Source organism: Epinephelus fuscoguttatus, linkage group LG3 (genome assembly GCF_011397635.1).
Source record: "Epinephelus fuscoguttatus linkage group LG3, E.fuscoguttatus.final_Chr_v1".
In the NCBI taxonomy this organism is placed as follows: domain Eukaryota; kingdom Metazoa; phylum Chordata; class Actinopteri; order Perciformes; family Serranidae; genus Epinephelus; species Epinephelus fuscoguttatus.
Genome location: NC_064754.1, coordinates 40,388,808 through 40,403,220, shown reverse-complemented (window position 1 = coordinate 40,403,220; position 14,413 = coordinate 40,388,808). Strand labels below are relative to the sequence as shown.

Here is a 14,413-nt window from a genome sequence, read left to right as displayed (position 1 = left end):
CCTTTTCCTCTATCTTTATAAAATCCATAAAATTCACATCCACTGGGTCTATCCCCAGGATTTAATTAAGAGTTCAAAGACACTGACATTCTTTCTTTCTTTTTTTTTTTTTTGAATCACCAACAACTCCCCGTCCATTTATCTGGTGAAACTGTGTGATTTATTTACAAAGCCTTTTATGGTCAGCACTTATATGAAATGTCTTAGGACAAGGAGTTGATTGATGCGATACCTGATGCTTTTGATGTTTCAAAAAAGGTTGCTAATACCTTTTATTGTGTGGTGTAATGATTTTTCTTTTATGTGTGTTTTTATGGCTTTATTGCAGGCTGCAGAACAATCGGTCCTTCGGGGATGGTAATGTCTGGACTGCTCTTTCCCGAAGACCTAAAAATTGTGGTCAGTAATTCATAATTTTCAGTTGAAAACAGACTTTTATTGGATGTGACACATGCTGGCATTTTAATACAAGCGATTACACTAATTGCAGATAATGAGGATACAAAATTATATGGCCTTGGAAGTCATAAATTGACATTTCAGCTAGACCCATCAGCCTAGAAAAACACTGTTTCAAACCTTTCCTGAAACAACATAATTTGTTGAACCTGCGATGTGAATATTAAGTTGAAATTGTTTGAAAAATTTAATTAGTAAGTCGCAGTGGATCTACATTAAGTGATAGGCCAGGTACAAAGTGCAGACCAACTTCCTGGCCTGTTGGAATGGAAAACAGTGTACATTTTGCTTTTTCTGTTGTTTTGATGATAATAGGTAACTGAACATTAAAAGATGTTTGGTTTGTTAGTACCAACCACGCATCACCAAATAATGATTAGCATGGTCATTATGAAAACATCATAATCATATATATACTTATTTTTCACACTGATTCTACTATTAAGGTGCACTGGTTGTGGAGGCAGAGGTGGTATTTCTTATAGGTGACAGAAAGGGCACCAAATGTTCTAGGTTTGGCACTACCTGCAAGTGGTGTTTCCATAACCCAAAAACGTCATAAAAAAAGTCATGAAAAAGTCATAAAAAAGTCATAGTGCAGTATATCATTAAACAAGGCATTCAAATGTCATAGTATGTCATAAAAAAAAAAATTACAAAAAAGAAACAGTGTGTGCACTTTTCCTGTGCGGCCCTCAGTCATATGCTGGCTTCTCCAAATGTAATTCAGTCATCAAAACTTTGAAAATCCCTGATCAATTTTTTTTTTTTCCAAAATGCTCGAAAATGATCAGTTTAGCTGTGAAACTTCTAAAAGGTGTCCAGAAGGCTGAAAATGGTCCCCCACCCTCATGTAAAATAAGTAACTATGGCCCTGGTTGGTATCATTTGTAATGGTGGTTTAGCTGTACACAAATGTAAAAATAAATAATTACTGTGCTTTAAGCCTTTTAAATCTTTATGCATATAACATCCAAACCGTACAGGCAGTCACAACTCCCTCACTTTTTCTCACATTTACACTTCTACATTACACCTACAGTAAATGCATCATCCACCTATTATCCATTTTCATATCTGATATGACATAAATTGTGAAATATGAAGAGCCTTATACTCATAAATTTTCCAGATTGCTATAAATTAAACTAGCAGGTGGATCTTCCAGCTGCCGGCTCAAAAGAAGCAGCCTTCAACTCAACATTCAAAGAAATATATTTATAGCTCTTCAATATTGTAGTCTCTGAGATTTATTTAGATAAATCAATTTCTTCCTCGTCCTTCTGCTTCTCTGCTGTCCTTTGCTATGACCAAGGTGAATCTGACACAAAGGAGAACTGCTCACAACATGCTAAAGAACCATCATGTGCACTGCTAGAAAACTAAAGTAATATTAATTCATGACCACATGGTGTCAGTGTTGTATATTGGACTAAGGGGAATACAGATTGCGGGACTTTTTTTTTTTTTTTTTGACATTTTGAGTCCTTCACACTAATCTTTGCAGCAGTTAACACCTCGGAAGCGTTTTCTGATAAGTCTAAGTCCAAATTGCCCTCTACATTTTAAAAGTTTTCTTGCAGCAGGATCCGGTTCAGAAAATTCACCTTTCAAAGATATAGCTGATGGATTGTGCCACATTTAAGTGATACTCTCCAAATATATTCTATTCAGCTGGCATTTCAGCCAGGTGCAATTTGACATTACACATTAAAATAAGAATATCAAGGTGTCATTCTGTTTAATGGGAGGATTTTGGCTCTATTGGTTGGGCATGAAAACGGTTTAAAAATTGAGCTCCACAGTTCAGTCTTGACCTTGTTAATAGAGGATGTCAGTACCATCTCCACTCACTCAGTCGCTTGTTTTGGAGCTTTCAACTGTATCACATGGTCTTCTCTGCCAGATGAAGTTTGCTCAGTTGTCATGGAAGTGTCAGCTCTATAAGCCAGTCTGGTGCCATTTTCTAATGAGGCACCCTTAAGTTGTAAATGTTAGCAAAACATGAATAAAGGGTCAAACATTGTAATGAGCCATCAGCAAAAGAACAGCCAGTCACCTGCAATTATACGCCAATCATTTATAGAGTTTCTACAGCTATTTATCAAGTCTGCATGCCGTACACTAAAAGACTTTGAAAAGACTTATGCAAGACTAAAGTCTGAGACCATATCACACCTAAAGAAAAGGTCAGTTTTAAGCCACACATTTTAAGACTTTGCAAATGCTGGGAATCTTGCAGAATCACTATTTGCAAAACTACAACTAGATTTCTTTTGAGATTATTTCCCATCCTGCTCCTGGTGGAAAATATTGTGCCAAACTCTGTTTAGGATATATGATATATGAACAAATGTATCCACAGAAACATATAACTCTAGAAACACAAGATAAAAGGTGTCACATGTTGACAGTATTCTTTCAGCATTAACGTAATCCATAAAGATAAACTGTTTTTGCGTACGAAAGCAACCAGCCTCCGTTGGTGAGCTGCGCTATCTAAGTGGAAGGAGACCGTGGGAATGAAAGCTAAGATTCAAAAACTAAAGATTTCTCACTGAAATATGTGCTGCTTGGAGGATCTGATACATTCTGAATTAAACACCGACTCTTGTTTACTCCAAAACTCCACCAGTTTCTCCTCCTTTTCCACAGTATGAGAGAACTTGTTCACATTCTTGCTCCTCCCTGGTGTGCCCTCCATGTTTACTGTCTACCCGATGTGCTGCTCCTTGTTTGGTGCTGGAGAGCGTGCAGCTATTGTTTGTTGACAGTGTTCACATTAGTGAACTTCAGCATTTGCATGAGCCCAGACTGAAAACTTACAATAAGATAAAACATGTTTGATTTTGTCAGAATGTGAAGACAAGAAAAACACTTAAAGCTACAGTTACAGACATATTTGCTGTAACTCTCACTGTATTCTACGTGACAAAGATCAAAATCATGACCCTCCTCCTCTTCCAATTGCCTCTGGCATTCACTAGAATCGACAGCAATGCACCAAAAGCAACTATCAGAGCCCAGGAATCTGTAATGCAGCTGTCGATCATGTCAATCACTGCTCATGAACTGTGGTCAGACTGTCAAACTGGGCAGTACTGATCAAATATTAATCAAGACTCTGCGACTGTGTTGCCTACTTTGGTGTTTTACAGCTAAACAGTACACTAAAAATGTTTATGAAAACTTTTGAGGTGAGAAATAGGCAATGTAGTAACAGAATCTTAATTCATATTTGAGTAGTGCTACCTAGTTTGACAGTTTGACTGCAGTGCACAAGCAGTGATTGACATGATTGACAGCTTTATTAAAGACTCCTTGGCTCTAATTGGTTGTTTTTGTTCACGTACAGTAAAGCTGTCAGATGTGCAATAAGGCTTCTGACAGATTTAAGCAAATATGAAAAAAGTGGATTTCATTAAAGTCATCAACTACAGCTTTAAGACAATTTGGCTGAGTTTTATGACCACCTAAACCAAATGATCGAGATCCTGAAAGCGCACACCGACTGAGGTAAAACTCTCATGATTTTTGTTTATGTCATAGTTACTGACTGTGTGAGTTCTCTAAAAGTTAACAGACAAACAAGAAACAAGAGTGTTTGAAGTTTTTAATGTCAAAGTCAAACCTTTACATGATTCATCTTCATACCAAACCATTTGTCGACAGCTCCTCTTCCTCATCATAGCAAATGCAATTAGTTCATTATGTAATTACAGGAAGGGAGCAGCAAAAAACAGAGCCAGCCCCCGTAAGAAAAGAAAACAAACAAGAGGAAAATAAAAATAACATTTTTTTTTTCATTTTTTTCTCAAGTGCAGATTCGAAGACCTTAGGCATGCCATTGTCTGTTACGGGTTCCAGTTGTCTGTTCTACAGTGTAGTTTTATCTGTACATGGCTATAAGGGGTAACAGCACGAGGGGGATGACAGGTACATGATGTGCGCTGAAGTGTCTTGTTTTTAAAAATGTCTCCATTAGTGGGTGATGGTAGATCTCAGACGGTACGCTCTTCTCTGTCTGTCTCCCCTCTCTGTTTTGCAGTAGACTGAAAGATATTCATGTTTAAACGTGCAGTATAAAAAAAGATACACACCCACACAGATTCATGTACAGCAAGTTCCCTTAAATCCGGATGGGAGGGTCTGAAAGGTGCCATAATGACACTGCCATAAAACAGCAGTTTGAAGAAATATCTGCCACTGTGAAGAGGCAGGGCTGTGTCAAGAGTCTCTTTCCAAAGCTTCCAAACTAGACGTTTGTTCTTTAAGACCCTTCTGGTGTCCAAGGGATTGGGACACACTTATCTTTCTCCCAGAGAAACAGCGTGTGTCCTTCTGTCTTTCAGTGTATGAACTCCGCAGGATGTTGTGATTGTTTTCACCAATCCCTTTTCAACGTGAACTATCCATAAACAGATTAACTCCATGCGTTGGGTTACATCCTCAGCACAGTCCATCAATGACAGAGCTCAGTAAACAGCCATGTTGGGGATTTGGGGGTAATGAAGGCTTAGGGAGTAAGTACATCAGTGGCCTAAAACAAGCTAGAGGGAGTCAGTCAGAGTTGTAAAGTTGAAGGTATTTACAGGTATACAAAGTGTAATCACACACATGGAGCACACCCATTTGTCAGGACGATAACCACTGTAAAACGAATGTACAGGAGTACTTTACTGTGTCCACACGTTGAGTTACCTTTCAGTGAGGGGACAGTCAAGCAGCAACAGTGTGTGGGTTTGTGTGTGGCCAAAAACCACAAGTAGTTAGTGAACAAGTTTGTCGCACATCTTACCTGAGTGTTGCTCTTCTTTCTAACTCTACAAGAATCTAGGAACTAAATTGTAGCACATCCTTAACAAGCATGTCTCCCTCGCCTCACCTCATCCAAAACAAGCAGAAAAATGAAGAGACACACTTACTGGCAATTTCCAGCAGCGTTACATTCGCCAATCCAGACATTAATGAGATCAGTGCAGATCAAGGGAGGAGAAGAGAGGAGAAAGGAAACTCATTAAGACCACAGGGACGACCTAACCCTATTATCCCTATCACACCACTGAACCACACACTGATGATGGGAATTAAGATGTGCTGGCCTCGATCCACACCCACTCTTCAGCCCAGTGCAGCAGAGTGTGTCTGGAGTCGTGCAGTAGCTGCTGGGAAGGACGAATGTGAAGGAGTCTGTTATCTGTGCAGTTCAGCACAGCAGTATGGGCGTGTTCAGGTCGGCACTGCGCGGTGAAACGGGGTGCAACAGTACTCTGCGCTCCCACTACATTGTGTTCCTTTTTGTTACAGCCTGCGGCACCCTTTTGTGCCAACTTTGGGCCGTGGAAAACTGAGAGAAAAGGCCCAAGGTTACCCCCAAACTCGCTCCACGATAAAGCAGGAACAGTTTAATCCACTAAAGCTAACTCCCTTGCTGCCATCATTATCTCCATGTCCCCATAAGCACACACATATAATACAGATTTATCCAAATAGGCGTTGTATCCAAAAAAGGCGTGTGGTTTAAAAAAGAGAGACAAAAAGTTAGCATTATCTTTCTTTCATGCAGAGTCCTTTTTTCGTGTCCATTTTTTTTTCTTACAGAAATTTGGTTTTTCTATGAGTCCTACTTACAGTATGCAGAATATCCCATATTCCCACATTGTCTATCATTACATAGATGAAATGTCTGAAATTCCCTTTAATGGAGCCCCACGCATCAGTCAGAGAGATGAGTAATTATTATTTAAATACATTTCATGTTTAAATACTGGCTGGAGGGGGAGCAGGCAAAATGCTACAGCTAGTTCAATGAGAGGCAATATGTTAAAAAATTATGATTAAGAGCACATACACACATAGTGCATATGAATTGCGCACATCTTAACATGGGTTTGTGTCTTTACTTAGGTCTTAATATGCTGAATGTGTGTGTGTGTGTGTGTGTGTGTGTGTGCTTAATGTACTCTGTATGAAAGTTAATGCAAGTTATTATATACTTTATGTTACATGGCCACTGAATCATGTCATAAACTGTGGCCCTACGCATGTTCACATTCTGTAAATGCACTGTATGAGTTTGTGTTTACATGCTTCGGTCTGTGTGTGTGTGTGTCAGTGCGTGCATGCGTGTGTGTGCATGTGTGTGAAAGAACATTTATGATACATGAAACACTGTTAGGATACCGTAGGTTTGCAGTGAACTCATCACCTCAGTCTACTCTGAAACGGTCACAGAGAGATAACACTGCCGTCTCGTCAAATACACACATACAATATATACATACAGACTGGGTGTGAAGGCCAAAATAATAAACACGTATTTTCACACACGCCGGAATTCTGTGGCACTACTGACACTCTATGAGAACCATGTATTCAGAATTACAGTTGATTACTGTAAAAAAACACATTTTCACATTGTTGCAGTTTGTTCTGAATTGTTCATGTTTTTAAAGATACCTGATTTTAGAGATCAGCACATTTTTTCCTACCGTTTAACTGTACAGTGAGAACAATTTTGTCCGTACTTTGATACTCTGTTTGTTAAGATTCTCACGGGATTAGCAGTTTGATTGGTTAATATCCCCGTCTTGTGTTACGATAGAGTCAATTAGACATTACAAAGTTTGATTGGTTTGAATTAGATCCAAAAAACTCAATCAAAGACCCGTTACTTCTTTTCATCTATTTTCGGCTGTTTAAGACCTCGGTGATATTTTCAGCAGATGGTTCACCAGTTGAGTCCAAATCTTGCCTGCTGTAGCCTCGGTGAAAGTTTTTATATGCACCGAGGCATTTATAGCATCAGGATTTACTCAGTCTCAATCTCTCTCTTCTTCACACAGATCCCTCTGTGGCAGAGGGTCAGGCATGCATTGGATTCAGGTAAAAAGAAGAAGAGATGAAGTTGTCCTCCTCCACATGGACATAATAGGATATTTGCCTGTAGGCAACTTTCACTAGTAGTTAAAAAAGACTTCATTTTTTTTAGTACTCCTGGTCAGAGATCTCCAAAGAGTCGATCCATCACTTGCTTGAGTTTAGGTGCCTATAAATAATAATCAGAATCCAAGAGTTCCAATTTGATATACGGCTTTTGGAAAACATCTTTTCTGACATTTTCACATCTTCGCGGGTTTAAAAGGCCTTCCAAACTGATGACTTTCCAGTAAAGTCTTAACCCTCCCTGTTTTTCAGAAAAGGGAGTGGTGCGGTGATGATTGCTCCATTGCGAGGCTGTCACAGGTAGACCTCTCGACGTGACAACGTGAGGCAGGAAGTAGTCTTGTAGTCCCCTCCCGTCCGCGTCAGTGGTATGACCTCAGGTGGGTTCTGGCCCTCTCCTCCTTCCTCCTCTTGCTGGCGCCTTCCGAAGCCTGCGCTGCTAAACGTGTCATAGGATGCTGAAGTCATCTTGCGGTTCAGAAGGTTACGGTTGTGATCGCCCATGTTCCTGTTGCGGTCTCCGCTACCCAGGGTGCCGAGAGGATCCCCATTGGTTAAGGGTAATCTCTGACCTTCTCCGCTGACGACCACCCCAGGTTCTGAGCTCCCTGCGCTGCCGGCACTCTCGCTGTCACTCTCATGGTCATTGCCACGGAGGTTGTTATTATCGTCTCCAGGGGCGAAAGTTGAGAGCCGTGGGGGATCGCTGCCGTGGCGCTGGCGCTGGCGAGGTGAGGGGCGGACGGGCATCCAACAAGTGTCAGAGTGGCCAAACTCATCACACTCCCTGGTACACTTTCCTGTCAGAGCTACGTCTGGCAGCTGTCTGGCATCTGGATAGAGGGACAGAGGGGTAAAAAGAAGAGGAAAAAAATAAGGGTTTTTGCTGCCTTCATTTGATAGTTTTCAGTAAAGACACAGACAGGAAATATGGGGGGAGGGCATGACATGAAGCTAAGGTGCACAAGCAGGATCCAGTGGGGAGGCTGCCATTGCACAGTATGTGTTCTAACCATCAGGACAATCCAAGAAGAGACAATCAGGATTTCCTCACATTTTTACCAATATTCAAAATGTCTCCATAACTTTCCCACAGTATTTTACCCCATTTCTATGACCTTTTTTTTTAAGTAGTTTAAAATGGGTAGGCCTATATAATGATGCAGCCATACATTTTAAACATGTACTCCATTGGCATTTGCAGATAAGCAGACTGCTAGAGCCTGCTAACTTTACTCACTTGCTTGACATTCCTGCCACCAACTAGGTGCATTTAACAATAGGGCAGACTGGCATATAAGGGTACTTTCATAAAATAAAGGTCTTGCCCCTTTTTGGCGATAGAAAACCAATGATATCAATGCAATTTGATGTGAGTTTGGATTATAATTTTGATTTTTTTTTATTTATTTCTTGATCTTGTTTTGTGACTTTGCCTGAATCTGAGAATATTAACAAACCTTCAATAAACCTTGATAAATTAAGACTGATCATTGTCATGCCCCTTCAAGCTTCCCCTGTCTAAGTGGATCAGTGACCTAACACACCAGCCTGAAATTTCACATAAAGATGGCTGGATTACGATACCTTGATATTCAATCAAATATGTATATTTGACTGGATCATCAGATATCGTTTGGCTAAGTGTTGCCTGTAAATAACCAACATGTTAACAGCCAACGGTTTGATCTATAGGCTGAGATTTAGCTGGAGACAACAGTCTGATGCTGCTATACTGAATGACTTTACTCAAGCTAACGTTAGCTATCCACTAGTAGTAACTGTCACCAGCATCATTTAGCCATTTACCTAAGTGACAGTGAATATTCATGCATATTTTGTTGCTCAGATCTCAGTTTGAAAACCTTGGTTAACCCACTACACATCAGCTTTTAAGCATTTTCTTGTTTCTCTCCTGATGTGACAGCACGTTTCTTCCCCCCTTAAGAGGTGCAGCCTTGGCAATGACACAGTACTGGTCTGGTATATGTGTCACTTGATAATAGTGATGTTTCAATGGTTACACAGCACAGTACCAGATTTTAAATAAGTATAATACCAGGAATGCATTTTGCATAATGTTAGGCATGGTTTGGATTTTTATGGACATAGTTTAAACCAGTGGTTCTTCACCTTTTTTGGTGTCAAGGTCCCCTAAATTGATACACATTAGGTGACAAGACATCGCTTCAGGGACATCCATCTGAAGATATTTGGGTTGTCTGACAAGATTCAAACCAGAATTCTTTAGTCGTCAACTACAGTTGAAAAGATAAGTGTGGAGGAAGTGAAACCTATGATTAGAATCATCACCATTGTGACTCTTACTCATATTGGGCTCACTTCTATAGTGAATTAAATAGTGAAAATAAACTATATCCCCCTGGGAGACCCCTTGGAACTCCCTCAAGGACCTCTGGTTGAGAACCACTGTTTTAAACAATAGCCAAAACAATGTATATCAACATTTTTCCAAAACAATCTATTTATTCAAATACAATCCCAGGCCTGGAAAACAATTCTACTTTCACAGCTTTTCCAGGAATTTCATGACCATGGGAACCCTGGACAGTCGAATACGAAAGTAAAGCAGACAGAGTACAAACAGAAGAGATAAGCTGAACATTGAGGAAGACAAGACGAAGAAAAAATGGTTTAAAAAAACGGGACAAAGGTTATAAGGGGAAGTAATTTGAGGGAAGCAAGAAAGGCAAGAAAAATGCTGGTAGAGCAAAATGGAAATTGCTGACTTTGAAAGAATGTTTCTGAAAAAAAATAGCAGCTGTGCTCAGCATTACATGAAAGGTGAAAGGTGAGGTCAAAACAAACAACTACTGAGGCCAAACTGAAGATAATTGTCAGAAATTTGAGTGACAAATCTAAATTTCTTCACATACAGGGAAAGGATTAAGTGCCATAAGTGTTGGTTCAAAAGGTGAGTGAGGCCAACAGAGATGCTGATGCTGATGATCTACAGGGGCAAGTGTCAAAGGTTCTGGTTATTATCTATGTAAATCAGTCATTTATGAATCAATACTGACATGGTGTTAAATGGAGACAGGACCTATAATGATGATAGATGAGGTAAATGTGACTTTCCTGTCAATTACAGAAACTGTGCTGGTGTCATGTAACAGATATTTAAAGTTAAACATTCCATGCACATCTAGTGAGATTTATTTTTATCCACTGTTTGAATTTCTAAATTCTGCCTTACTTGAATTAAACACAAGAAATTAAATATTCCTGTTGTATTCTGACAACTAATTTCAGTTTAGGTGCCTATGTACAGCAGCAGCAGCAGCAGCTGCAGCAGCAAATCCATGTGAAACCAAACAAGCACATCATTATACAGTATAATTATAACCAACACAATGAATTCTCTGTTCAATTCCTCTCTCAATCTGACCGTGAAGAAAATGCATTAAACCTCACAAACATCCTCAAGATTTCCACGTCAGGCAAAAAGCAGCATTTAACCCCGCAGTACAGTCAATCACAGTCCCCAAGGTCATAGTGACCTTGGTGTGTTGCTTCAGTTGTTCCCACTTTGGCGAGACCAAATAAAAAGAAAAGATATAATAAAAAACCTTTTCTTTTTGCTTTTCTCCATCCTTGACAGAGACCCGGTTGGAAAAGGTAAAAACACAATTTCATTGGTAAAAGGGAAAGTTTGGGCTGCTGACTGACAGCAAGGCCACTGATGAGCCTCTGGCACAACGCACTGCCGCACATTAGCTTTTCTAAAGAAGCTTTTCACATAACACACACGCTTTCAAAGAAACATATGTGCAGCACATGCATACACACACAGGACAATTGCTTTATTCATAAAAGAGAAGAGAAAAAAGGCTTGAAACCTTGACAGCAAGTCAGGGTTTCAAAGGTGTGTGTGTGTGTGTGTGTGTGTGTGTGCGTGTGATTGGGAGTGTGCGTATGATAAGAACATGTCTATGGCATTCAGAGAATACAGTACATACAATAAAGCCTTGAGAGACATAATACGAAAGCAAATGTGTGTGGTAGCCTCTTGACCACAACTCTGAATGAGTTCAGTGAATTTTATTGGCTGTTTACTGTATGATGTGTATGTGTATTGGTGTGTGTGTGTGTGTGTGTGTGTGTGTGTATGTGTGGTTGCTCTAACCATTCTCCACATGCTCCTCCTCCCCCACACTGCCCTCCGGTGTGGTCCGCTCGTAGCCTTCCTCGGGCAGCGGCAGAGCACCCAGCCGCGGCCCAGATGAACTCTTGCTGCTCGGCGTCTCCGAGTCCTCCAGGCCACTGTCATAGCAACCGCCATCCTGGGGCTGGCTCACTACCGAGAAGGTCACCCGGCGAAGGGTCCCCTACGGGGAACATACAAACACAATATGGGATTAATCATCCTGCATTCCTAATCTGAGATTCTAAATCTGGGGATTAGGCTGGTGGGCAGGGGTCTGCAAAGACATATTGAGATTATCTGATTGTGTTCGCCTTGATTATGAGCTTAGCTGCTACAATGGAGGGTAATAGTCATCAACCAATCACGGAGGTCTTTCAAAGTTTTCAGTTGGCTTTTAATCCCAGTTTAGATTAATGCTGCTGGACATGGCTGATGTTTACAAACCTCTGGCCAGCCTGGAGACAGTTATTTTTCATCTGGAATGGCGCCCAGTAGCAGCAGCTGGGTAATAGACTCCACTCTCAAAAACACTTACTTGGTGCTCCATTAAAATAAGTGAAAGGTGTTAAATGAAAAGTCTGGTGATATTCTATATTTTTATTACAGTCAACAAATCCTGCTGAAAGAACAAAACCAGTAACGCATTGATCTTATTAACAAGACTTGACGGTGTATCCAAAGCCTGATATAGCTCCATCGTAGTCAATTAAACACACATCAATGAGCCATACTGTGGCAATGGATGACATGTTACTTTATAAAAGATAACATGGACACTGTGGTCTATTTTAAGTTACTCCCAACTACTGTGTTTACACACACACACACACACACACACACACACACACACACACACACACACACACACACACACAAAAGAAACAGATTTACAACCTCAGAGGGAACAAATGGGCTTTTGGCTAAGTGCCACAGACAGGGTAGGAAAGTTGGAAACTATGGGAGGCGAATTATTGCATTGTTGGTTTTGCTTTTTTCATTGAATTTGTTAACAACAACAGAAATAAAGAATATTTTTCTCTGCATACCTCGACAGTGAGTGAAGAATCTGAAAAGGGCAAACGTTCTTCATGAAATGAAGTCATTGGGATCCGCAAAACTATATCAAAAACTCCATTTACAAACTTTGCAACAACTCGAAAAGTATAATTAAAATCTAATTTTGGTGCAGGCCTGTGTTGACAGGTTAGAGCAGCCACAATGCCCGCGTGAGCAGTGCTGCTCAGCTGCAGCACATCTAGAGATTTGGAGGCTCACTGATTTTTTCTGTGTGACGTGAACAAAAATAGACAATGAAAATGGTCTTTTGATATTCATATTTACATTATACCACCTTTCATCTATCACCTTTCACTACAGTTTCAATGTCTAGATCACTCACAGACATCAAGAAATTTGAACACTTCTGTCTTACTCAACCTTTCCTGTTTCCGTTTCACAATAAAAGTGCTCTGACAACGTTTCTATGGACAGAATCCCTTCATTTGATAACACAAGGCTTTTTGTTGTGAAATATTTGCATGACCGTGTTATTGACAGTGCAGTAAGTTGCTTGCATGGCTCCATAAATGAGTGGAGTATCGGCACAATGCTCTCTGTGTGAACACTGCAAGCGTGTGAGCAGCAGTAGTTCAGCGAGGCAGCCATCACATGCTGCACATGCATACAGCTTTGGCCCGGCCCTCATCCATCCATATGCTCGGTACTTCCTAAACACACGCATTTTCACAACTGTAACCTTTAAATAAAAATGCACGTGTTTGGGAAGTACTGAGTGTATGTTTGGATAAATGAGACATGAATTATACTGCACGAGTTGTTTGTGAGTTTGTCAATTGATGTTTTGAAAGTTTTGTTGTTGTTAAATGCAGTCACTGTTTACTTCAATTTATGAAGAATGATCGCCTTTTTGGATTCTCCTTTCACCTTGTGTGCCTATGAGAAAAACAAAATTTTCTTCACAAATTTCAGGTGAGTAATTGATATACAGATGGTATTCCTTAAAGCAATGCTGAAGTCAACTGGGATGTGAATAATACAATTTGTGAAAGCTTGAAGTGCAACCATGTGGCTTTGAAAAGCAGGCTGCACCCATCACTGTGAACACAGAGCAACAGGCCATCTACCACCACTGACAAATATCCCGATCCTGCAGTGGAAGTGGTGGTGATTCAGTAACAAATCACATCATTCACTCAAACTGAGCATTACACCTGCTGTGATTTCACCACACAAATCACCCCAGTCTAGTTAGCAGACCAGTTTTCACTTTGGAGAGGAAAAAAAGGGACTGTAATAAGTCCATGCTGAGAGAATATCTGAGGGAGTTAAATGACTCCGTCTGGCCTGGAGGGATCACTCTGCACCAGGAAGCCTGTTTCCATACAACACCCCTCCTATCTCCTCTCATACTCATTTATCTGCTTGCAAAATTATAACCCTTTCAATTTAGATCTGCTTTGTAACACGCAGCGTATAGCGAGGAAGTGAGGGAACAGAGGGAAGACGCAGATTAAGGCGGTAAAAACTTCAGCTCGGAACGTCGCCTCGGGATAATCTGGAGGGAAACGGATGGACGACTGGCATGAAAGACCAAACTGAACCAATTCTTCTTTTTCCTCCAAACACCAAAAGAAAAGGGAACATTTGAACATTTCACCTAATGAACATGCAAGACAGGAGGAGAGAGGAACACAGCAAAGTTAATTAAGCAGGAGAGGGGAAATTAACGGAGCACTTGTTTCTTCCGCCATTTCTTGACAAGGCTTAGATGAAAAAGGGATGAGAGAAAGTGACTCAGACAGCAAAGATTGTGAGCACAAG

The 14,413-nt window shown here is 40.4% G+C and overlaps 1 protein-coding gene across 1 annotated transcript in view; it reads right to left on the bottom strand.

Moving 5' to 3' along the window:
- Nucleotides 1–4,058: 4,058 nt before the first annotated feature.
- pcdh7a (protocadherin 7a) overlaps nt 4,059–14,413 on the bottom strand; it is a 55,026-nt gene continuing 44,671 nt past the window's right edge. Inside the window, exons 4-5 of the mRNA XM_049571839.1 lie at nt 11,552–11,753; nt 4,059–8,237 (exon numbers count right to left, since the gene is read on the bottom strand). Of these exons, the coding sequence (XP_049427796.1) occupies nt 7,699–8,237; nt 11,552–11,753 (741 nt within the window). The 3' untranslated portion in view covers nt 4,059–7,698. The remainder of the gene's footprint in view (nt 8,238–11,551; nt 11,754–14,413) is intronic.